The sequence below is a fragment of the Pan paniscus genome, chromosome 19 (genome assembly GCF_029289425.2).
Source record: "Pan paniscus chromosome 19, NHGRI_mPanPan1-v2.0_pri, whole genome shotgun sequence".
Classification (NCBI taxonomy): Eukaryota; Metazoa; Chordata; class Mammalia; order Primates; family Hominidae; genus Pan; species Pan paniscus.
Genome location: NC_073268.2, coordinates 26,092,212 through 26,116,029, shown reverse-complemented (window position 1 = coordinate 26,116,029; position 23,818 = coordinate 26,092,212). Strand labels below are relative to the sequence as shown.

The 23,818-nt window shown below is 48.4% G+C and overlaps 2 protein-coding genes, 1 non-coding gene and 1 pseudogene across 3 annotated transcripts; 1 reads left to right on the top strand and 3 right to left on the bottom strand.

Moving 5' to 3' along the window:
• Positions 1 to 1,795: 1,795 nt before the first annotated feature.
• On the bottom strand, positions 1,796 to 9,083 carry SPMAP1 (sperm microtubule associated protein 1). The gene is made up of 3 exons (XM_057300337.2): positions 8,784 to 9,083; positions 4,799 to 4,898; positions 1,796 to 3,014 (listed from the first exon to the last, which is right to left on the bottom strand). Exons 1-3 carry the CDS (start codon positions 8,988 to 8,990, stop codon positions 2,857 to 2,859), a joined length of 465 nt encoding a protein of 154 aa, XP_057156320.1. The 5' UTR covers positions 8,991 to 9,083; the 3' UTR covers positions 1,796 to 2,856.
• Positions 9,084 to 17,593: 8,510 nt separating this feature from the next.
• Positions 17,594 to 21,352, bottom strand: RPL23 (ribosomal protein L23). Its single transcript, XM_003809840.5, has 5 exons — positions 21,223 to 21,352; positions 20,547 to 20,630; positions 20,125 to 20,253; positions 17,888 to 18,001; positions 17,594 to 17,740 (listed from the first exon to the last, which is right to left on the bottom strand). The coding sequence occupies exons 1-5, from the start codon at positions 21,233 to 21,235 to the stop codon at positions 17,658 to 17,660; spliced, it is 423 nt and encodes a 140-aa protein (XP_003809888.1). The 5' UTR covers positions 21,236 to 21,352; the 3' UTR covers positions 17,594 to 17,657.
• LOC112437656 (small nucleolar RNA SNORA21) lies at positions 20,388 to 20,519 on the bottom strand. Its single transcript, XR_003026215.1, has one exon. It is a non-coding gene; the product is annotated as a small nucleolar RNA SNORA21 (small nucleolar RNA).
• Positions 21,353 to 22,834: 1,482 nt separating the features above from the next.
• Positions 22,835 to 23,448, top strand: LOC106633964 (small ribosomal subunit protein uS10-like; annotated as a pseudogene).
• Positions 23,449 to 23,818: the final 370 nt, after the last annotated feature.

Here is a 23,818-nt window from a genome sequence, read left to right as displayed (position 1 = left end):
GGCTGGTCTCAAACTCCTGACCTCATGATCCACCCACCTCGGACTCCTGAAGTGCTGGGATTACAGGCGTGAGCCACCGCACCCGGCATTTCTCTCTCTTTCTTTCTTTTCCTTCTCTCTGCTTTCTTCTGTCTTTCCTTCCTTCTTTTCTTTATTTCTCTATTCTTCCTTCCTTCTTTTTTTCCTTCCTTCCTTCTTTCTTTCCTTCTTTTCTTTCTTTCTCTTTCTTTCCTTTTCTCTCTTTCTTTCTTTTTTTTTTTCCCAGAGTCTCACTCTGTCGCCCAGACTGGAGTGCAGTGGTGCGATCTTGGCTCACTGCAAGCTCCGCCTCCCAGGTTCACGCCATTCTCCTGCCTCAGCCTCCCCAGTAGCTGGGACTACAGGCGCCCACCACCATGCCCGGCTAATTTTTTGTATTTTACATAGAGACGGGGTTTCACCGTGTTAGCCAGGATGGTCTTGATCTCCTGACCTCGTGATCCACCCGCCTTGGCCTCCCAAAGTGCTGGGATTACAGGCGTGAGCCACCGCACCAAGCCTTTTTTTTTTTTTCTTTCGACAAAGTCTCGCTCTGTCACCCAGGCTGGAGTGCAATGGCGCGATCTCAGCTCACTGCAACCTCTGCGTCCCAGGTTCAAGCGATTCTCCTGCCTCAGCCTCTCAAGTAGCTGGGATTACAGGCGTGCACCACCACGCCCGGCTAATTTTTTGTATTTTTAGTAGAGACAGGGTTTCACCATATTGGTCATGCTGGTCTCGAATTTTTTTTTTTTTTTGGACAGAGTCTCACTCTGTTGCCCAGGCTAGAGTGCTATGGTGCGGTCTTGGCTCACTGCAACCACTGCCTCCCAGGTTCAAGTGATTCTCCTGCCTCAGCCTCCCGAGTAGCTGGGATTACAGGTGCGTGCCACCACACCCGGCTAATTTTTTGTATTTTTAGTAGAGATGGGGGTTTCACCATGTTGGCCAGGCTGGTCTCGAACTCCTGACCTCGTGATTCACCCGCCTCGGCTTCCCAAAGCACTGGGATTATAGGCGTCAGCCACCGCTCCTGGCCCTGGCCCTTCTTTCATGTTTTAATTCGAGGCAGCTTTGCATGTACTAAGTTTTCAAAAGTACGTGCATTTTTATCTATACTCTGACACACACCCAATTACCAAATTGTGTTCACAGCTCTGTCAGACTCACTCACAGATTTAGAATCTCCTCAGGGACTTGGTCTTAATTGAAGACAAATGAGGTCCCAGATGGGCTTTTTGTCCTAAAGGTCAGCTGGAATGTGGGAGGAACAATTTCAGCACAAGAGCAAGTTGAAAGTTGCTTCATCTTTTCTGGTGATACTGTGGCTGACAGTATTTACTGTTAAATGGAGTGGAAGTGAGAAAACACCACAGAAGGGGGCACCTAGATTCGAACCGGGGACCTCTTGATCTGCAATCAAATGCTCTATCCCTGAGCCATACCCCCTCTACCTGTAATAAGCTTCTTCCGTGTCCACTTACGGTGACTCAATACAATCAAGTTCCACCCACACGAGTTCTGGCAAGCTTTGTGTTCTAAAGCCCCACCTTCTTAATTATCCATCATCTGCTTTGGCTTTTCCCTTGGCCACCAATAAACTGAAAGGGAACACTTGAAAAATGACATCCTGGGCCGGGCAGGTGGCTCACGCCTGTAATCCCAGCACTTTGGGAGGCCGAGGTGAGGTCAGGAGTTCGAGACTAGCCTGACCAACACGGTGAAACCCCGCCTCCACTAAAAATACAAAAAAATTAGCTGGGCATGGTGGCAGGCACCGGTAATCCCAGCTACTAGGGATGCTGAGGCAGGAGAATTGCTTGAACCCCGGGAGGCAGAGGTTGCAGTGAGCTGAGATCACACTACTGCACTCCAGCCTGGGCTAACAGAGTGAGGCTCTCTCTCTCTCTCCTTCTCTCTCTCTATATATATGCATATATATACACATAAACATATATATATACATAAACATATGTGTGTACACACACACACACACACACACACACACATATATATATGTTTAGTAAAGACAGGGTTTCGTTGTGTTGCCCAGGCTGGTCTCAAGTGATCCACCTGCCTGAGCTCAAGCAATCCTCCCATCTCGGCCTCCCAAAGTGCTGGGATTAGAGGCGTAAGCCACGGAGCCTGGCCTTTGCTCTGTTCTTTTTTTTTTTTTTGAGACGGAGTCTTGCTCTGTTGCCCAGGCTGGAGTGCAGTGGCGCGATCTCGGCTCACTGCAAGCTCCGCCTCCCGAGTTCACGCCATTCTCTCGCCTCAGCCTCCCGAGTAGCTGGGACTACAGGTGCCCGCCACCAAGCCCGGCTAATTTTTTTGTATTTTTAGTAGAGACGGGGTTTTAGTGTTAGCCAGGATGGTCTCGATCTCCTGACCTTGTGATCCACCCGCCTTGGCCTCCCAAAGTGCTGAGATTACAGGCATGAGCCACAGCGCCCGGCCCTTTGCTCTGTTCTTGATGGAAACAATAGCCAGCTCTGACCTGGGGCCCTGCTGATAGCTGGGGAAGTGCTTTATTGAGGTTGAGTAGTGTGGCTCCTTCTTATCCCACTGGTAGGGGAGAACTGAAGCCCCTCCTTTCAAACCTGGCACTCGTTAGTATGGAGTGCAAGGGCGTAGGCCTGAGAAGCCCTTTCTCCTCTCACCTTCTCTCCAGAGGGAAGAGAAGCTGAGGGTAGAACTGGCTCCATCCTCTAATCTCAGGGAAGAAACAGCACACGTGGAGACACAAATTAATTTTTTTAACGTAAAGTAACACTAAGAGTTCATCTAAACATTTGTCTTAGAAATTCAGGTCGATGGCTATGAAGGGAAAAGATGCTGTTAGAACAGAGGGAAGTGGGTGACCTCTCCGAAGACGGACGTGCTCTGACGGAGGGCTGGAGTGTTCCTGCGGTAGCCAAACCTTCCATTGAACCCATCGATCGGTTTCAGATCAGCATTGTAGTGGTCATGCCCAGTCACCTGCTGGAGAGAATGCCCTTGGGGACAAGGAGAGAGAGGCCTGAGCCTGCATTCAGCCCACCTCTTGGCTTCCCCATTCCCCTGGGTGTGGTATGGGATGCCAACCAGGCGTAGTCACTTGCATTCCCCATGCTGAACACGCAATCCTCAAGTGTCCTGAGACTCTGGGCTGAAAAGCCAAGGGCTGGTGAGGTTGAGGGGCAGAAGGCTTCCTAGAAATAAAACCCCGCACCAGGAATAATTGCAGGAAAACTGTGAATGGTTTGTGCTGGGACAGGAAGGGCCAGAAATTCTGGGCTTGGCAAAGCTTGCCTTTCTCCCACAAGAAATGAGAAAAATCTCACCCTTGCCTCTGACCCATGTGGAAAAAATGGATGAGATCAAGATCAATTGGGCCAAATGGCACAAAGTATCATGTGACTAGAGGAGTGGCCCAGGATGGTGGAGCTAGGCTGGGAGGAGGGTTTACCCTGTTAGAAAAATATCTCTCAACTCTTTCCCATTGTTGTTAACCTGGGCCTGGAAAATGAGCAGGATGCAGCAGTGAGGGGAACAGGGGCTTCAGAGTTGGGAAGAGCAGAATCTTTTTGTTTGTTTGTTTTTGAGACAGAGTCTTGCACTGTCGCCCAGGCTGGAGTGCAATGGCGCAATCTCGGATCACTGCAACCTCTGCCTCCTGGGTTCAAGAGATTCTCCTGCCTCAGCCTCCTAAGTAGCTGGGATTATAGGTGCCTGCCACCATGCCCGGCTAATTTTTTGTATTTTTAGTAGAGACAGGGTTTCACTATGTTAGCCAGGCTGGTGTTGAACTCCTGACCTCGTGACCCGCCTGCCTCAGCCTCCCAAAGTGCTGGGATTACAGGCATGAGCCACTGCACCAGGCCAGGAAGAGCAGAATATTAATCCCAGCTCAGCCCTCTTGCCAAATTACTTTAACTCAAGAAACTTGTTTTCCTACCTGTGCCATGGGGTTAGTGTGAGGGTGAAAAGTGCCCAACAAATGGCTCATGTCTGTAATGCCAGCACTTTGGGAGGCTGAGGCCAGAGGATCACTTGAGCCTAGAAGTTCAAGACCAGCGTGGGCCACATAGGGAGACTCCATCTCCACAAAAAATAAAAAATTAACTGAGTGTGGTGGTGCACACCTGTGGGCCCAACTGCTCAGGAGGCTGAGGTGGGAGGATTGCGCAAGCCCAGGAGGTCAAGACTGCAGTGAGTAGTAATTGTGCTACTGCATTTCTTTCTTTCTTTCTTTTTTTTTTTTTTTTTGAGATGGAGTCTCGCTGCATCGCCCAGGCTGGAGTGCAGTGGCACGATCTTGGCACACTGCAACCTCCGCCTCCCGGGTTCAAGCAGTTCTTCCTCAGCCTCCCAAGTAGCTGGGATTCCAGGTGCGAGCCACCACGCCCGGCTAATTGTTTTTTTGTATTTTTAGTAGAGACAGGGTTCAACCAGGTTGGCCAGGCTGGTTTGGAACTCCTGACCTCAAGTGATCCACCCGCCTCAGCTCCCAAAGTGCTGGGATTACAGGCGTGAGCCACTGCACCTGTCCGTGCTACTGCATTTCATGCATTCCAGTTTGGGTGATAGAGTGAGACCACGTCTCAAAAAAAAAAAAAAAAATGAGGCCTGACATACAGTACTGGTGCTTATTAACTAATATTAGGGAGCACTGTGGCACCATCTGCTCATGTATGTGAAGAAAAGCTGGAAGGATGCAGTCCCTTAGCCTCTTCCCCTCAACCAGGGCTCGCTATGGCCCAGGAACCATGATGAGGCTAGAAATGGAGGCAGCACTTGCCTGTCCCTGCCCAATTTCTCCTGTTGAGGTATCTTTGTCCTTGCCCGAAGATGTGGATGTAGTCTACTATCCAGCCATCCCTTCCTGTACCGCCATGATCCTGAAAGTGGGCAAGAGAAAGTAGGCAAGAAGACTGTCAGCCACAATGCTGAGGGGGACACAGTGCAAACTGCCCTGGGGTTTGCTGTGGGGATAGGGAAGAGGTCAGAGCCTTAGGTAACTGGTGCAGACAGATTAAATATATTTAAGAACCAGACCGGGCGCAGTGGCTCAGGCCTCTAATCCCAGCACTTTGGAAGGCCAGGGTGGGTGGATCACCTGAGGCCAGGAGTTCGAGACCAGCCTTGCCAACATGGCGAAACCCCATCTTTACCAAAAATACAAAAAATTAGCTGGGCATGGTGGCAGGCGCCTGTAATCCCAGCTGCTCAGGAGGCTGAGGCAGTACAATTGCTTGAACCCCGGAGGCAGAAGTTGCAGTGAACCGAGATCCTGCCATTGCACTCCAGCCTGGGCAACAAGAGCCAAACTCCATCTAAAAAAAAAAAAAAAAGAAAAAAAGAAAAAGAAGAACCTATTGCCTCTCCGGGAGGGGCAGTTGAGCTTGGCAGCTGAAGGCTCAGTTTCTGCTGCCAGACAGGCTGGGTTCTAACTCCAGCTCAACCATTAACAGGCTTTGTGACCTTGGGCCAATTACACAGCTTCTCTGGGCCTCAGTTTTCCCATCGGTAAAAGGAGTATTGCTGTGAGGTTTGTTTTTTGAGACACAGTCTTACTCTGTCACCCAGACTGGAGTGCAGTGTTGCCATCTCGGCTCACTGCAACCTCCGCTTCCTGGGTTCAATTATCCTGCCTCATCCTCCTGAGTAGCTGAGATTACAGGCATGCGCCACCATGCCCGGCTAATTTTTGTATTTTTAGTAGAGACAGGGTTCACATATTGGCCAGGCTGGTCTCAAACTCTTGAACTCAAGTGATCCACCCGCCTCAGCCTCCCAAAGTGCTGGGATTACAGGATTGAGCCACCGTGCCTGGCTTGCTGTGAGACTTAAGTGATTTTGTTCAGATAAAGGGCCTGGCATAGTAAAGTTTAATAAATGTTATCTTTATTTAAATTAAAATAATACCTACCACAAATGGTGGTTTTGATAATTAAATAATACTTCTAAAAATTAAACAGATTGGCTGGGAGCAGTGTAATCCCAGCACTTTGGGAGGCCAAGGCTGGAGGATCTCCTGAGGTCAAGAGTTGGAGACAAGCCTGGCCAACAGGGCAAAACCCCGTGTCTACTAAAAATACAAAAATTAGCCAGGTGTAGTGGCTCATGCCTGTAATCCCAGCTACTCAGGAGGCTGAGGCAGGAGAATTACTTGAACCCAGGAGACAGAGGTTGAAGTGAGCTGAGCTCGTGCCACTGCACTCCAGCCTGGGCAATAGGGCGAGACTCCACCTCAAAAATAAAATAAAATAAAATAAAATAAAAGATTAGCTGCTGGGCATGGTGGCACACGCCTATAGTCCCAGCTACTCAGGAGGCTGAGACTGGAGGATTGCTTGAGCCCAGCAGTTCAAGGCTGCAGTGAGCTGTGCCACTGCACTTCCAGCCTGTGTGACAGAGTTGCACTCTGTCTCAAAAAAGAAAATTAGAAAGCCCTTTTCAAGGCCGGGTGCGGTGGCCCACGCCTGTAATCCCAGCACTTTGGGAGGCTGAGGCAGGTGGATCACTTGAGGTCAGGAGTTCGAGACCAGCCTCAACATAGTGAAACCCCGTCTCTACTAAAAATACAAAAAGTTAGCTGGGTGTGGTGGCGGGCGCTTGTAATCTCAGCTATTCAGGAGGCTGAGGCAGGAGAATTGCTTGAACTTGTGAGGCAGAGGTTGCAGTGAGCTGAGATGACGCCACTGCACTCCAGCCTGGATGACAGAGTGAGACTCTGTCTCAAAAAAAAAAAAAAAAAAGGAAAGAAAGAAAGCATTTTCAAAATATGTATACCCTATCATTTTCAAGCTTTTAAATACTCAGGTTCTTCCTTTTCCCCTCCCCAGACTCTGGTTCCTTCTGTCGTAAAATTACGAGTCGATGCCAGCATGGTGGCTCATGCCTATAGTCCCAGCACTTTGGGATGCCGAGATGGGCAGAACACTTGAGCTCAGGAGTTTAAGACCAGCCTGGGCAACATGGTGAAACCCTGTCTCTGTAGTCCCAGCTACTAGAGTGGCTGAAGTGGGAGGATCGCTTGAACACGGAAAGCAGAGGTTGCAGTAAGCCAAAATTATGCCACTACACTCCAGCCAGGGTGACAGAACAAGACCCTGTCTCAAAAAAAAAAAAAAAAAAGAAAAGAAAAGAAAAGAAAAATTGGGCCGGGCACGGTGGCTCACGCCTGTATCCCAGCACTTTTGGAGGCCGAGGCAGGCAGATCACAAGGTCAGGAGTTCGAGAACACCCTGGCTAACACGGTGAAACCCCGTCTCTACTATTTTTTGTAAAAATACAAAAAATTAGCCGGGCAGGCGTGGTGGCGGGCACCTGTAGTCCCAGCTACTTGGGAGGCTGAAGCAGGAGAATGGCGTGAACCCAGGAGGCAGAGCTTGCAGTGAGCCGAGATCCTGCCACTGCACTCCAGCCTGGGCGACAGAGCGAGACTCCGTCTCAAAAAAAAATTAAAAAAAAAAATTACATGAGTCAACACATGTGTGACTCATGTATGTCCATATACATGCACTGCACAGACCTATGCAAACAAACATTTGGGACTATACACACACACACACAAATCCCGAAGTTTTGCTCACAGAATAACCCCATGAGTCTTCCTGTCTCTTCCCCACACCGCTTATATGTAGAAACACAAATACTGGAAGCAAAATGTTGGGGGAAAAATTGAACCATCAGCAAACAGTCTCGGAATCTTTGATCTGGGGGGTTGGTGGAGGAGAACTCTGCTGGGAAGGGGCCTACACCTAGGAGGGAAAAGGCCAGGGGGAGGAACTGAGGTCCGCAGAGGTTTGAGAGGTGTCCCTCCCATCAGACCAAAGAACCCGGAGAGCAAGCCCCATGCCCTGCCACTATGATGTCACAGGAGGAAGGCGTCTCGCCCTGCAGGTCAAGTCAATTCCCTTTGTCTTGCTCACTGAGGTCACACGGATTTTTGCGTATGTAGAGAATTTGCGGTGTGAGGTCACCCTAGAGGGCGGGTCTGTGACGTCACAAAAGACAAAGACACCGACTGGTTTGGGAGAAGCTGGCTTTGAGCCCTATCCCCTTGCCTTGCAGAAACCTGGAATGAGTCTATTCTCAAATTCAGGGCTGGAAGGCCATTCTGTGAGCTCAGGGAGCTTGCGCTCAACACCTGTCCTCCCTTTCCTCCAGTCCTCGGGCTGCGTTAAGAAAACTGGGAGGCGGTGGCGGGAGGATAGCGTGAGCCCAGGAGTTCAAGACCAGTCTGGGTAACATGGCGAGACCCCCTCTCTACAAAAAAAAAAAAAATTAGCCCGGCGTGGTGGCGCGAGCCTGTAGTCCCGGCTAATCGCGAGGCTGAGGTGGGAAGGTTGCTTGACCCTGGGAGGTGGAAGCTGCAGTGAGCCGTGATGGCACCACCGCACTCCAGCCTGGGCGAGAATCAGACCCTATAATTACAGGCTCACACCTGTAACATGGCGAAACCCCGTCTCTACCAAAAATAGAAAAATTAGTCTGGTGTGGTGGCGCGCCTGTAACCCCAGCTACTCGGGAGGCTGAGGCAGGAGAATCGCTTGAACCCGGGAGGCGGAGGTTGCCGTGAGCCAAGATGGTGCCACTCACTACGCTCCAGCCTGGGCGACAGAGCGAGACTCTGTCTCAAAATAATAATAATAAATAAAATTTTAAAAAAGAAAAGAAAGTAAACCGAGGAGGTGAAAGTGGCGGAGCCTTCTTTGTGGTGAGAACGCTGGAGTGAAGATTTAGGGAGGTGTGTGGGGTCTTCCAGGAAGCTCCTATACCTGATCAGTTTTCCGCAAAAGGGGCGGAACCACGTGGCTCTGGAAGTAGCTGCGGGCGTGGTAGTCCTGCTGCGCGTTGTAGGGCGGAATCGCCGACCACAGCTTGGGCCTAGAGCGCCCATAAGCGCGGGCAGCGGTGCTCACAGCCACCCCGTCCAAGATAAAGCCTTTCTCCAGTCGCAGGCGACACTCGCTCAGGTACGCCATCCCAACCACCGTAGCCTCGGAGGGCCTTTCTGGTGGGGGATGAGGACCCTAGATGGGGACACCCCTGCGCATTCTTACGTGATGTCAACGACCCCTGCGACACAAACCCTATTGTCTCCACTCACCCCGGGTTGACCGGTGGGCCCTTAAGGCAGTGGGGGAAGTTGCTTGCTTGGCCCCAGAGGAGGTTGACCAGAGACTGACTATGCAAGAGGAGTTGGAAAGTGAAGGGGAGGAGACTGGATAACCGATTGTGGGCAGTTTGTGTGCAGTTAGGCCCCGCTCCCCCAGTTTTCCTTTAAGGTGAGTATTCTCTTTTCCCACGGTATTACATGCTATTTCCTCAGCTCAGTTTTGTTGAAAAGCTTGTACCCGGAATTGATCAGAAAGTTCAGATCGCACCTACTTCCAATTCTCATTTTACAGAGCTAGAAGTTGAAGCTTAGAAAGTTTCCCTAGGCCGGGCGCGTTGGCTTACGCCAGTAATCCCAGCATTTTGGGAGAACGAGGCGGGGGGGATCGCTTGGGTCCAGGAATTCAAGACCAGCCTGGGCAATAAAGCGAAAGTCCATCTCTACTAAATAAATGAATACTTAGCCGAGTGTGGTGGCGCGCACCTGTGGACTCGGCTGCACTGCAGGCTGGGCCATGGAGGTGGAGGCTGCAGTGAGCCATGATTGTGCCACACTCCTGGATGAGAGAAGGAGGCCCTGTCTCAAAAGACAAAAAAAAAAAAAAAAAAAGGCCGGGCGCGGTGGCTCACGCCTGTAATCCCAGCACTTTGGGAGGCCGAGGCAGGCGGATCACGAGGTCAGGAGATCGAGACCATCCTGGCTAACACAGTGAAACCCTGTCTCTACTAAAAATACAAAAAATTAGCCGGGCGTGGTGGCGGACGCCTGTAGTCCCAGCAACTCGGAAGGCTGAGGCAGGAGAATGGCGTGAACCCGGGAGGTGGAGCTTGCAGTGAGCCGAGATCGCACCACTGCACTCCAGCCTGGGCGACAGAGCAAGACTACGTCTCAAAAAAAAAAAAAAAAAAAGAGGTTCCCCAAATCCAGTTAGCTGACTTCCGGTCAGTCCACTTAACAATTCTCCTGCCCCACCCGAATTAACATTATTTATTTACTTATTCTTTTTATTTATTTATTTATTTTAGAGACAAAGTCTCGCTCTGTTGCCCAGATTGTAGTGCAGTGGCTCAATCCTGGCTCACTGCAACCTGTGCCTCCCGACTTCAAGCAATTCTCTGCCTCAGCCTCCCGAGTAGCTGGGATTACAGGCACCTGCCACCACGCCCGGCTAATTTTTTGTATTTTTAGTAGAGCCGGGGTTTCACCATCTTGGCCAGGGTGGTCTTGAACTCCTGATCTCATGATCCACCCCTCTCAGCTTCCCAAAGTGCTGGGATTACAGGCGTGAGCCACCGCGCCCAGCCTTTAACTTATTCTATCTATCTATCTATCTATCTATCTATCTATCTATCTATCTATCTATTTATTTAGAGAGGGAGTCTCGCTCTGTTGCCCAGGCCGGAGTGCAGCGGCGCGATCTTGGCTCACTGCAACCTCCGCCTCCCAGGTTCAAGTGATTATTCCGCCTCAGCCTTCTGAGTAGCTGAGATTACAGGCGCCTGACACTAAGCCCGGCTAATTTTGGTATTTTTAGTAGAAACGGGGTTTTGCCATGTTGGCCAAGCTGGTCTCGAACTCCTGACCTCAAATTATCAGCCCACCTCGGCCTCCCAAAGTGCTGGGATTACAGGCATAAGCCACTGTGTCTGGCCTATTATATATATTTTAATATAAATGTAAAATGTATATTTTATATTTATATTTAAAAATATATATATTTTTTAGGTGTCACCCAGGCTGGAGTGCAGTGGTGCGATCTTGGCTCACTGAAACCTCTGCCTCCCGGGTTCAATCTATTCTCCTGTGTCAGCATCCTGAATAGCTGAGATTACATGCCCGTGTCACCACCCCAGACTAAATTTTTTTTTTTTTTGAAATGGAGTCTCACTGTGTCACCCAGGCTGGAGTGCAGTGGCAGGATCTCAGCTCACTGCAGCCTCCCAGGTTCAAGCGATTCTCCTGCCTCAGCTTCCTGAGTAGCTGGAATTACACACGCACGCCACCACACCTGGCTAATTTTTGTATTTTCAGTAGAGCCGGGGTTTCACCATGTTGGCCAGGCTGGTCTCGAACTCCTGATCTCAGGTGATCCACCTGCCTCAGCTACCAAAGTGCTGGGATTACTGGCATGAGCCATCCTGCCCCGCCACCCAGCTAATTTTTTTTTTTTTTTTTTTTTTGAGACGGGGATTCACTCTTGTTGCCCAGGCTGGAGTGCAATGGCGCGATCTTGGCTCACCGCAACCTCCGCCTCCCAGGTTCAAGCGATTCTCCTGCCCCAGCCTCCCTAGTAGCTGGGATTACAGGCATGTGCCACCACACCCGGCTAATTTTGTATTTTTAGTAGAGATGGGGTTTCTCCATGTTGGTCAGGCTGGTCTCGAACTCCTGACCTCAGGTGGTCTGCCTGCCTCAGCCTCCCAAAGTGCTGGGATTACAGGCATGAGCGACCATGCCCGGCTATTAATTTTTGTATTATTATTATTATTATTTTTGAGATGGAGTCTTGCTCTATTGCCCAGGCTGGAGTGCAGTGGTGTGATCTTGGCTCACTGCAACCTCTGCCTCCTGGGTTTACAGGTGCACGCCACCACGCCCAGCTAATTTTTATATTTTTCTAGATACAGGGTTTTGCCAGGCTGGTCTTGAACTCCTGACCTCAGGTGATTTGCCTGCCTCGGTCTCCGAAAGTGCTGGGATTACAGGCGTGAGTAATTTTTGTATTTTTAGTAGAGATGGAGTTTCACCATGTGGGCCAGGCTGGTCTCAAAATTCTGACCTCTAGTGATCCTCTCGCCTTGGCCTCCCAAAGTGCTGGGATTACAGGTGTGAGCCACCATGCCCAGCCCCACCCCAATTATTTTCACCCGCTATTATTTATGCTTGTTTTTTTCCCCTCGAGACATGGTTTCACTTCAATTTCCCAGGCTGGCATGCAGCGTTGCGATCCGGAATCACTGCAACCTCTGCCTCCCGGACTCAAGCGATTCTTCTGCCTCAGCCTCCAATTAGCTGGGATTACAGGCACACGCCACCAGGCCCAGCTAATTTTCGTATTTTTTGTAGAGACAGGGTTTCGCTGTGTTGGCCAGACTGGTTTTGAACTCCTGAGCTCAAGTGATCAGCCCACCTTGGCCTCCCAAGCTGGGAGGATTAGAGCCATGAGCCACCAGGACTGGCCTTATCTTTCCTTTAAAATAACAAAACGGTGGGGGGACACATTACCATATTTTTCCTCCAGCTAATTTTCTTTTTCTTTTTCCTTTAGTTTCCACATACAGCATTGGATCTAGGTAATTATATAAATTACATATTTTATTATTTATTTCTGAGACAGTGTCGCTCTGTCGCGCAGGCTGCAGTGCAGTGGAGCGATCTAGGCTCACTGCAGCCACCGCCTCCTGGGTTGAAGCCATTCTCCTGCCTCAACCCAGAGTAGCTGGGAGTACAGATACACACAACCACACCCAGCTAATTTTTTTTGTAGAGACGGAGGTGTTTTTTTGTTTGTTTGTTTTTTGGGTTTTTTTGTTTTGTTTTTTTTTTTTGAGACAGAGTCTCGCTGTGTCGCCCAGGCTGGAGTGCAATTGCGCGATCTCGGCTCACTGCAACCTCCACCTCCCGGGTTCAAGTGATTCTTCTGTCTCAGTCTCCCGAGTAGCTGGAGTTACAGGCACCTGCCACCACTCCCAGCTGATTTTTTTATTTTTTTTTTGAGACAGTGTCTCGCTCTGTTGCCCAGGCTGGAGTGCAGTGGTGCGATCTCGGCTCACTGCAAGCTCCGCCTCCCGGGTTTACGCCATTCTCCTGCCTCAGACTCCCGACTAGCTGGGACTACAGGTGCCCGCCACCACGCCCAGCTAATATTTTGTATTTTGTTTAGTAGAGACAGGGTTTCATTGTGTTAGCTAGGATGGTCTCGATCTCTTGACCTCCTGATCTGCCCGCCTCGGCGTCCCAAAGTGCTGGGATTACAGGCATGAGCCACCGCGCCTGGCCTAATTTTTATATTTTTAGTAGAGACGGGGTTTCAGCATTCTGGCCGGGCTGGTCTTAAACTCCTGACCTCGTGATCCGCCCATCTCAGCCTCCCAAAGTGCTGGGATTACAGGCTTGAGCCACCATGCCCGGCCTTGTTTTTTTTGTTGTTGTTTTTTGTTTTTGTTTTTTCTTTGAGATGGAGTTTCACTCTTCTTGCCCGGCTGGAGTGCAATGGCGCGATCTTGGCTCACTGCAACCTCTGCCTGCTGGGTTCAAGCGATTCTCCTGCCTCAGCCTCCCAAGTAGCTGGGATTACAGGCATGTACCACCACAGCCAGCTGATTTTGTACTGTTAGTACAGACGGGGTTTCACCATGTTGATCAGGCTGGTCTTGAACTCCTGACCTCAGGTGATCTACCCGCCTCGACCTCCCAAAGTGCTGGGATTACAGGCGTGAGCCACCACGGCCGTTGTTTTGTTTTTTGAGACAGAGTCTGGCTATTGTCGCCCAGGCTGGAGTGCAATGGTGCGATTTTGGCTCACTGCAACCTCCACCTCCTGGGTTCAAGCGATTCTCCTGCCTCAGCCTCCTGAGTAGCTGGGATTACAGGCGCCCATCACCACACCCAGCTAATTTTTGCATTTTTAGTAGAGATGCGTGTTTCACCATATTGGCCAGGTTGATCTGAACTCCTGACCTCAGGTAATCCACCTGCCTTGGCCTCTCAAAGTGTTGGGATTACAGCCGTGAGCCTCTGCACCCAGCCGAGATGGAGGTTTTTTAAATTTTTTTTGAGAGGGAGTCTCGCTCTGTCGCCCAGGATGGAGTGCAGTGGCACGATCTTGTTTCACTGCAAGCTCTGCCTCCCGGTTTCACGCCATTCTCCTGCCTCAGTCTCCTGAGTAGCTGGGACTACAGGTGCCCGTCACCATGCCCGGCTAAATTTTTTTTGTATTTTTAGTAGAGACGGGGTTTCACCGTTAGCCAGGATGGTCTTGATCTCCTGACCTCGTGATCTGCCTGCCTCAGCCTCCCAAAGTGCTGGGATTACAGGCGTGAGCCACCGTGCCTGGCCTGTTTTGTTTTTTTCATAGAGACAGTCTTGCCCAGGCTGGAGTGCAGTAGTGTGATCATTGCTCACTGCAGCCTTGACCTCCTGGCCTCAAGTGATCCTCCCACCTCAGCCTCCAGAGTAGCTGAGACTAAAGGTGCACACCACCACACCCAGCCAATTTTTGCGTGCCTGTAGCTAGACTTCAGAATTGCTCATCTCAGCCTCCAGAGTAGCTGGGATAATGGGCATGCTCCACTAGGTCTTGTAGTGAATTTACTATTTTTTATATTTACTACTATTTTTATTATGAAAGTACATGTATTACTGTTCAAGTTGCAAGCTACTATAAATCAGATCTGATATCTTGAATCCATTCTATTAAAACTTTTACCTAGAAAGAACTTGCAGAATATAAACAGTGACAAAGGAAAAAATATATATACATATATCTGGCCAGACGCAGTGGCTCACACGTGTAATCTCAGCACTTCGGGAGGCTGAGGGGGGCGGATCACCTGAGGTCGGGAGGTGGAGACCAGCCTGACCAACATGGAGAAACCTGGTTTCCACTAAAAATACACAATTAGCCAGGCATGGTGGTGCATGCCTGTAATCCCAGCTACTCAGGAGGCTGAGGCAGAACAATCACTTGAACCCGGGAGGCGGAGGTTGCAGTGAGCCAAGATCACACCATTGCACTCCAGCCTGGGCACAAGAGCGAAACTCGGTCTCAAAATAAAAAATGCTAAAAAAAAAAAAAAAAAAAAAGATACAAAAATCAGCCTAGCCTGGTGGCGGGCACCTGTAGTCACAGGTACTCGGGAGGCTGAGGCAGGAGAATCGCTAGAACCCAGGAGGCAGAGGTTGCAGTGAGCTGAGATTGCACCACTGCACTCAAGCCTGGGCAACAAGAGCCCAGGAGTCTCTTGGAGCCCAGGAGTGAGACGGAGTCTCCCCGGCTCACTGCAACTTGCGCCACTGCAACCCCTGCCTCTTGGGTTCAAGCAATTCTCCTGCCTCAGCCTGCGGAGTAATTGGGACTACGGGCACGCGTCACCACGCCCAGCTAATTTTGTATTTTTAATAGAGACGAGATTTCACCATGTTGGCCAGGCTGGTCTTGAACTCCTCACCTCAGGTGATCAGCCGATCTCAGCCTCCCAAAGTGCTGGGATTACAGGTGTGAGCCACCATGCCCAGCTGACAAAGGAAAACATTTAGTGAAGTGTAAATATAAAGCTTTTAATCCAAGTCAAAAAAAATCTCCAAAGAATAAAATGTGAGGTGGGATGCAGTGGCTCACACTTGTAATTGCAGCCCTTTGAAGGCCACAGCAGGAGGATTCCGAGTCCAGCAGTTCAAGGTTACAGTGAGCTTCAGTGGTGTTACTGCACTCCAGCCTGTGTGAGAGCAAGACTGTCTCAGAAAAGATAAAATTCAAAAATAGCAGCGATTAGTGGTAATATATAAGGATCATATATTGCCATAATATATAAAGACATAAATGGTGGGCCTAGGGGCTTGTCACACTAAAGCTGACTTGAAATTGACCATACTCAGGGATGTTATGGTGTAACTCTCTAAAACTAGAGATTTAATACATTTTTTTTCTTTCCTCCCAGACAGAGTTTCACTGGTTGCCCAGGCTGGAGCACAATCGTGTGACCTCAGCTCACTGCAACCTCCATCTCCGGGGTTCAAGCAATTCTCCTGCCTCAGCCTCCCAAGTAGCTGGGATTACAGCATGCACCACTATGCCTGGCTAATTTTGTATAGTAGAGATGGGGTTTCAACATGTTGGACAGGCTGGTGTCACTCTCCTGACCTCAGATGATCCACCCACCTCAGCCTCCCAAAGTGCTGGGATTATAGGCGTGAGCCACTGTGCCCAGCCGAGATTTAATACTTCTAAAACCAAGCCTGGTTCAGTCTAGACAGGGTACTGGTTCTCAATCTTGGGTATACCTTGACATCTCCTGGGAGCTTCACAATTCTGATGTCTGAGTCCTATTCTGCAGTCTGACTTAATTGGTCTAGGGTATGGACCGGAAACATTTTCAAAAGCTCCAGGTTAGAACAACTCCTCTCTAGGTCTGGTACATTCCATAACTAGTCATGGAAGACACTAACGGTAGTCCTTTTTGATACCAAGTGGAGCTTGTATTATACCCAACTTACAGGTAGAAACATTTATGGCTGAGTATTTGCAGATACAGATATATAAACACAAACCTTAATCTAAAAACCCTGTTTAGTCCACTTCCCCCCAAATTATTGTTCTAAACGAACACCCATTTTTCCAAAACGCTGGGTGTCACCTAAATAAACTCTTACACAGTTTAGAAAGAAATACTAACAACCTCCTACCTTAAGGCCAAGTCCCTTATTAACAGCGCTTTATGCCTGTTCAGTTGGCAAAAATTTACCACATTCTTCCATTCTCAAACTAGAGCTTGGAACATAAATTACACGATCATCCTGTTTGTCAAAACATTTTCATAGCAGAATACCTGTAGGTACCATCAACTTAATCATCTTCCACTATGACAGTAAACCTGTTACATGGCAATTACTGTTGTTTTATAAATATTCAGTTTACTCCAAACCTGTTAACTGCTAAAATGTACATACATAAACAAACACATCATTCCTCAAAATTCATGTGTGTGTCCAGGATCTAACTATACAGTCTATCTTAACTTCAATGCCTTTTTTTGGGGCGGGGGTGGGAACGGAATCTTGCTCTGTTGCCCAGGCTGGATGGAGTACAATGGTGCAATCTCGACTCGCTGCAAACTACACCTCCCAGGTTCAAGCGATTCTCTCAGTAGCTGAGATTACAGGCGGTGCGCCACCACGCCCAGCTAATTTTTGTATTTTTAGAAAAGAGGAGGTTTCACCACGTTGGTCAGCCTGGTCTTGAACTCCTGACCTCATGATCTGCCTGCCTTGGCCTCCGAAAGTGTTGGGATTACAGGCGCCAGCTACCGCGCCCAGCCATTTGAATGCCTTTCTCACTCCAGGAGAAGCTACCATGTATAGCCACTCATTGAGCAGTATCTACTATTAGTTTTGGGACTCAAAACCCAAATAATACTTTTTGAGGCCAAAATTGTAAATACAGCAATTGGAAGATGCTGAAAGTCTGCAAACTCACAAAAAAGCAAGGATTGCTTTAAAAAAAAAAATGCCCAGAGTTTCCATTTCAGAAAAGTGATGGTCAGCATATGTCAAAAACACTGTAGAGGCCTGGGTGGGCAGATTACTTGAGATCAGGAGTTTGAGTCGTTTGGCAAACATGGTGAAACCCTGTCTCCACCAAAAATACAAAAACTAGCCAGGCATGACGGCAGGTGCCTGTAATCCCAGCTACTTAGGAGGCTGAGGCAGGAGAATCGCTTGAACCCTCGAAGTGAACAGGGAGACAAGCACTGCAAACAAATACTTTTTAATGGGTTTAGTTTTTTTTTTTATTTTTTACAAATATACTGGAGAATCATGCAATGCTGCCAGCATTGGATGCAATCCGGGGCCACAAGTCTGCACACTCCTTTGCTACTGGTCCTGTAATGGCAGAACCTGCATTAAAAAAATAAAATAAAATAAAATAAAAACATGTGGGGGACAGATTAAGACATCGTCAAACACAGAAGATCCTTGGCCTGTACTTCTAGACAATCCACCCAACCTCAGAGACCTAAGGAACAAGCTGGACTGATTTCCTACCTTTCATCTCGCCTTTATTGTTCACTATGACTCCTGCATTATCTTCAAAATAAAGAAACACGCCATCTTTTCTACGGTATGACTTTCGTTGTCGAATGACCACTGCCGGATGTACTGAGAGAAGAAAAAAGGACAGCAGTCATTAACCTGTCAAGTCGCAGTGCCACCACAAAAGCAGTTTCGAACTAGACAGAATGTACACTCAGCGTTTGAGACAGTGACAGTGTAAATATCAATCTTTAAGGTGATCCTCCCACCTCAGCCTCTCTAGTATCTTGGACTACAGGTGCACAGCACCATGCCCAGATTTCTTTTTTTTTCATAGAGACAGGGTTTTGCCATGTTGGCAAGCCTGGCCTCCCAAAGTGCTGGGAGTATAGGCATGAACCACAATCATCTATTCACATCTTAAAATCAAAGCTGCCAGTATTTTCTCACAAGTGTAAAACTCTCAGGACAACTATCCTTGCCTATGCCTTTTCCAACTTCACCTCACAGGTAGGTTATTAAGATCCCAGTATCACTGAATTGGGATGTAGAAATGGGACCTGGGACCCCCAACTCCTCCCAGTCCTGGCAATGAGCAGAGACCAAGCTATTCAGATTTACACTGGAAAACAGTTTGAATTCCTGGGCCCAAGCACCAGGCTTTGTTTTACTTTTAATGAACTGTTTTCCAGTGTCCTAAGTAACTTTTATACCCATCTGTACTAAAGTGAAAAAGACGCTTTTCCCAACTTTCAAAATGAAGTATCACTACACAGTGAAATATAATGCTTGTGAAGAACTACTGTAGAGTCAGACACACCTGGATTCACAATCTTCACTGATACTAGCATGGGGTCCTTACACAGAATTTTTATAATGACAGGAAGACTACACAAAAAATAGATAAGTCTAACCAAGTTAGTAATGGGACACACATGAGGTAGCCAATACTTACTGACTGACCCTCCTCTACTCATAAACCATTTAATCCTCACAAATTCTTCAAGTAGACCTGGCCCTTTTGCATATTTCTGTGCTTGTTATTTATTGATATTAAGTTCCAAGGGGAGGGGATGTATTCATTTAGCAGAAACAAGGACCAAAAAAGACATTAACAGAATTGGAAACTCACAACTAGTTTTAAAACTGAAGTGTTCGGAGCTCTGGTCTGTCCCACCACTGACTGAGACCAACAATCCACCCTCCTGCCATCTCATCTACAAAGTGAAGGCCATTTGCTCTGCTCTTCTCTGACAGCTCCCTGGGCCACCAATCAGACCCAGGAAGTGTTCTGAGAAGAGGAAAAAGCCCATGCAATTGCTGAATCACAATCACAGTGCTACCCAGCCCTCAAATGGATATTAATGGTGAACAAAAAACAATTTCTAACCCAAAGGCTAAAAATCTACTGGACAGCTTCGTGGGGTGGATACAGGAATAGGAGTAACTGTAATACAGGGCTGACAAATCAACATCACATTTGTAAATCAAGGGATGGCCAGGAACTCTTTAGAAGAGAAGACATCCCAGGGTAGAGACAGATTAGGCAGGCACAGGAAAAAAGTGCAAGCGCTGAAGTTAAAATGCACCAAACACCAGAAGTTCTAAAGCCAGACAGGACACAAGCTGCAAGTATTTTGAGGCCTCCCCCTTTAAATCATATACCTGACAGGAAAAATTTTGAGTGGGGAGCCTGAGATTAAGTAATGAGCAATTAGCCGGGTGTGGTGGTGCACACCTATGATCCCAGCTACTCGGGAGGCTGAGGCAGGACAATCTCTTGAGCCTGGGAGGTGGAGGTTGCAGTGAACAGATATGTGCCACTGCACTCCAGCCTGGGCAACAAGTGAGACTCCATCTCAAAAACAAATAACAATAAAATAAGCAACGGGCAGCTTGTTGTTTTCGTTTTGTAATTTTTTTTTTTTTTGAGAGCCCAGGAGGCGGAGGTTGCAGTGAGCCAAGATCGTGCCATTGCACTCCAGTATGGGCTGGGCGACAGAGAGAGACTCCATCTCAAAAAACCAAACCAAACAAAAAAAAAACAACAAAAAAACAACTAAGGTATGTAAGTGACAAGATGATGGTCCCCCCTCCAACACAATATGAGCAAAAACTTAAGATACTTATCTCACACTGCCTCTCAATGGAAAACAAACTTGAGGCCTTGAAAACTGATCCATTTTCCAATAAAGGAAAGCGTCCCCCCACTACTCATCAGTATTAAGGTGGGCTCAGTGTTTACTCACCCTTTTTTCTGAGCTCTGGTTTGCCTTTCTTGACTGTGGCCATCACCATGTCACCCACACCAGCAGCGGGAAGTCTGTTCAGCCGTCCCTTGATCCCCTTCACGGAGATGATATACAGGTTTTTGGCTCCTACAAAAGAATGTAAATAAAAATAAAAAATGTTGAGGGCCATCCGGCCGTTCCATCAGTATAACATTTCCCAAACACTTCCAAAGCCCCTCCCTCCCTCCACTCACTGCCCAAGCAGTTAGTCCGCAAGAACGCCTTGTCACACCACCGATTGAAGCAAACAACACATGTTGCCACTTCACCCAAAAGCGATGTTTTCACTCTCCCCTTTCTTGACGGCTCAATAGGTCATTAGCCACAGGCCCATTGAGTGCTTTTAAAAGGGGGAGTATAGCAACGTGCAAAGACCTCACCTGTGTTGTCAGCACAATTGATTACAGCTCCTACCGGAAGACCCAAGGAAATCCGGAATTTCGCACCAGAGGACCCACCACGTCCTGTGGATATAAAGGGAAGGGAAACAGGATAAAGAGATCACAATCTAGACATGGTTCGGAGTTCCCCCTCATACTCAAGCTGTAATTCACCGCACATGCTTTGATAGACTGTACGCTATAGATTAGCTCGCTCGGATTTTACTTATGCCGTCCCCATGTGCCACCCGATTCTCACGGAAAGTAGCCTATTTCTTACTATTAACACTCTGATATCGAAATTAAGAAACCTAGACGACTCAGCCCTTGCTCCAACTTTCGCAAAACGCAATTACTCCTGCAAGGCATAAAACCGCAGAGGTCGCGCAAACCAGGGCCTAATCCAGTCTAACTTCAACCCCATTACGATAGCCCTATTCGCGGAGCGATCTCGCGGTATCCAGACTACATTCACGTCGGGATCCTGCCATCTCAACTCTCCAGCACCCCACTGCCACTTTCGAGGGCCCTGGCAGTGCTCTCGCGGTGGCCTGGCTCTCTCTCTCCGGCCTGAAGGAGAGGAAAGCGCCCCAGCTGCCTAGGGCCACCGCTCCTGACGAATCCGCCAGCCACTGCACGACAGATGGTGGAGGATCCTCCAGAAACAAAACCTCACCTCGCTTCGACATCTTGAACGCCGGAAAAAAGAAAAAAGGAAGTTGATTCAAAGGACACTGGGATATGAACTTTAACGCCCCGCCCACCCTCCTCACGTGGCCGGAGCAAAAACCTGCCTCTTCCGCCTCTGGGCGCTGCCTTATTACGTAATAAGTTTACGACGTCGCTTTTAGCCCTTTCTGCGAAGTGGGAGTTGAAGTAGAAGCGCAAGAGATAGGAAATATCTTCTCTACGAGCTTAAGAGTAGTTAGGGACATGGAAACAGTGATTTGTTAACTTGCTCACGACCTCTTTTGACCACTTAATAGTGCCAGGCACTTATCTGCACACTAGAGAATAGGAATTAAAACACGGTTTGTGCCGTGTGGGGGTTCCCCAAGGAACAAAGAAAGTGGGGGAGGGAGGGAGAACAAGCTCTAAACGGTTTCGTTGAATGTAATACAGTTGAGAAGTGCTGCAGATCATTCCATCTATGTGTTCTTGGTATCATACCATTCTGTATTTTACATATACAGTATTGCTCTATTTATTGACCCGTCCCCCCCACACACACACTTCTTTTTTTCTTTTTTTGAGACCGAGTCTCACTCTGTCGCCCAGGCTGGAGTATAGTGGCGAGATCTCAGCTCACTGCAACCTCCGTCTTCCGGGTTCAAGCAATTCTCTGTCTCAGCCTCAGAGTAGCTGAGACCACAGGCGCCCGCCACAACGCTGGGCTAATTTTTGTATTTTTAGTAGAGACGGGGTTTCGCCATGTTATTGGCCAGCCTGGTCTCGAACTTCTGATCTCAAGTGATCTACCCGCCTTGGTCCCTCAAAGTGCTGGGATTACAGGCGTGAGCCCCCGCGCCAGGCCAAATTGCTCCTTTCACAGCTTCAGCCGCCCCTTATTCTCTGGGTTCTTTCCTTCCCACGATACATTAATTCAAATACTTATTGAGCTCCTACTTTACAGCAGGTTCTGTCCAGGGCGTACAGCGGATTACATCAGAGAACAAAATAGATCAACATTCTTTTCCTTATGGAGCTTACATTCTGCTGGGGTGCAGGTGGAGGAGGATATTAGACACTAAACAAAAGATATAATAAATAATTGCAGTATGTAGTATGTTAGATGGGGATATGTATTATAAAAATATAAATAGTATCGCTTCTCGGCCTTTTGGCCAAGATCAAGTGTAAAATATAAATAGTGGCCGGGCCTTGTGGCTCACGCTTGTAATCCCAGCACTTTGGGAGGCCGAGGCGGGTGGATCACGAGGTCAGGAGATCGAGACTAGCCTGGCCAACACAGGGAAACTCCGTCTCTACTAAAAATACAAAAATTAGCTGGGCGTGGTGGCAGGCGCCTGTAATCCCAGCTACTCCGGAGGCTGAGGCAGGAGAATCTCTTGAACCCAGAAGGCAGAGGCGGCAGTGAGCCGAGATCGCGCTACTGCACTCCAGCCTGGGCGACAGAGCTAGACTCCGTCTCAAAAATGTATATAGATAAATAGCTCTTTGAGGAAGACGCGGTCGTAGGTGTTGCGGATCGCTGATCCGCACGCTCCTGCTACTGACTCACCGCTGTTCGCCCTCGCCGAGGAACCAGTCGCTCAGGAAGCCGCGCAGCAGCCATGGCTTTTAAGGATACCGGAAAAACACCCAGGGAGGCGGAGGTGGCAATTCACGAATTCGAGTCACTCTAACGAGCCGCATCGTAAAATCCCTGGAGAAGGTGTGTGCTGACTTGATCAGAGGAGCAAAGGAAAATAATCTCAAAGTGAAAGGACCAGTTCGAATGCCTGCCAAGACTTTGAGAATCACTTCAAGAAAAACTTGGTGGTGAAGGTTCTAAGACATGGGATCATTTCCAGATGAGAATCCACAAGTGACTCATTGACTTGCACAGTCCTTCTGAGATTGTTAAGCAGATTACTTCCATCAGTATTGAGCCAGGAGTTGAGGTGGAAGTCACCATTGCAGATGCTTAAGTCAACTATTTTAATAAATTGATTACCAGTTTTTTTTTTCTTTTTCTTTTCTTTTTTTTTTTTTTTTGAGACGGAGTTTCGCTCTTGTTGCCCAGGCTGGAGTGCAGTGGCGCGATCTTGGCTCACCGCAACCTCCACGGCCGATATCTATCTATCTCTATCTATCTATCTATCTCTATCTCTCTATCTATCTGTATAGAGATCTATATCTGTCTCTATATAGAGATCTATATCTATCTCTATATAGAGATCTATCTGTCTCTATATAGAGATCTATCTATCTCTATATAGAGATAGATAGATCTCTATATAGACAGAGATAGATATATCTATCTCTATGTATTTATCTATATTAAAAACAACTGGTAATCGGCCGGGCGCGCTGGCTCACGCCTGTAATCCCAGCACTTTGGGAGGCCAAGGCGGGCAGATCACCTGAGGTCAGGAGTTCGAGACCAACCTGGCCAAAATGGTGAAACCTCGTTTCTACAAAAATACAAACATTAGCCAGGCGCAGTGGTTCATGCCTGTAATCCCAGCGCTTTGGGAGGCCGAGGCGGTCGGATCACCTGAGGTCGGGAGTTTGAGACCAGCCTGACGACCAACTTGGAGAAACCCCAT

Bases quoted from the DNA above. Each gene is read 5' to 3' on its own strand.
- SPMAP1 (XM_057300337.2), bottom strand. From the start codon at position 8,990: ATGGCGTACCTGAGCGAGTGTCGCCTGCGACTGGAGAAAGGCTTTATC. The intron at 4,899-8,783 runs GTATAGGAGCTT...GCCCACTTTCAG, and splicing joins TTTTGCGGAAAACTGATCAG to GATCATGGCGGTACAGGAAG. The intron at 3,015-4,798 runs GCAAGTGCTGCC...CTTGTCCCCAAG, and splicing joins GAGAAATTGGGCAGGGACAG to GGCATTCTCTCCAGCAGGTG.
- RPL23 (XM_003809840.5), bottom strand. The intron at 18,002-20,124 runs GTGAGTAAACAC...TTCTTCTCTCAG, and splicing joins ACCAGAGCTCAGAAAAAAGG to TACATCCGGCAGTGGTCATT. The intron at 17,741-17,887 runs GTAGGAAATCAG...TTTTTAATGCAG, and splicing joins CAATAAAGGCGAGATGAAAG to GTTCTGCCATTACAGGACCA.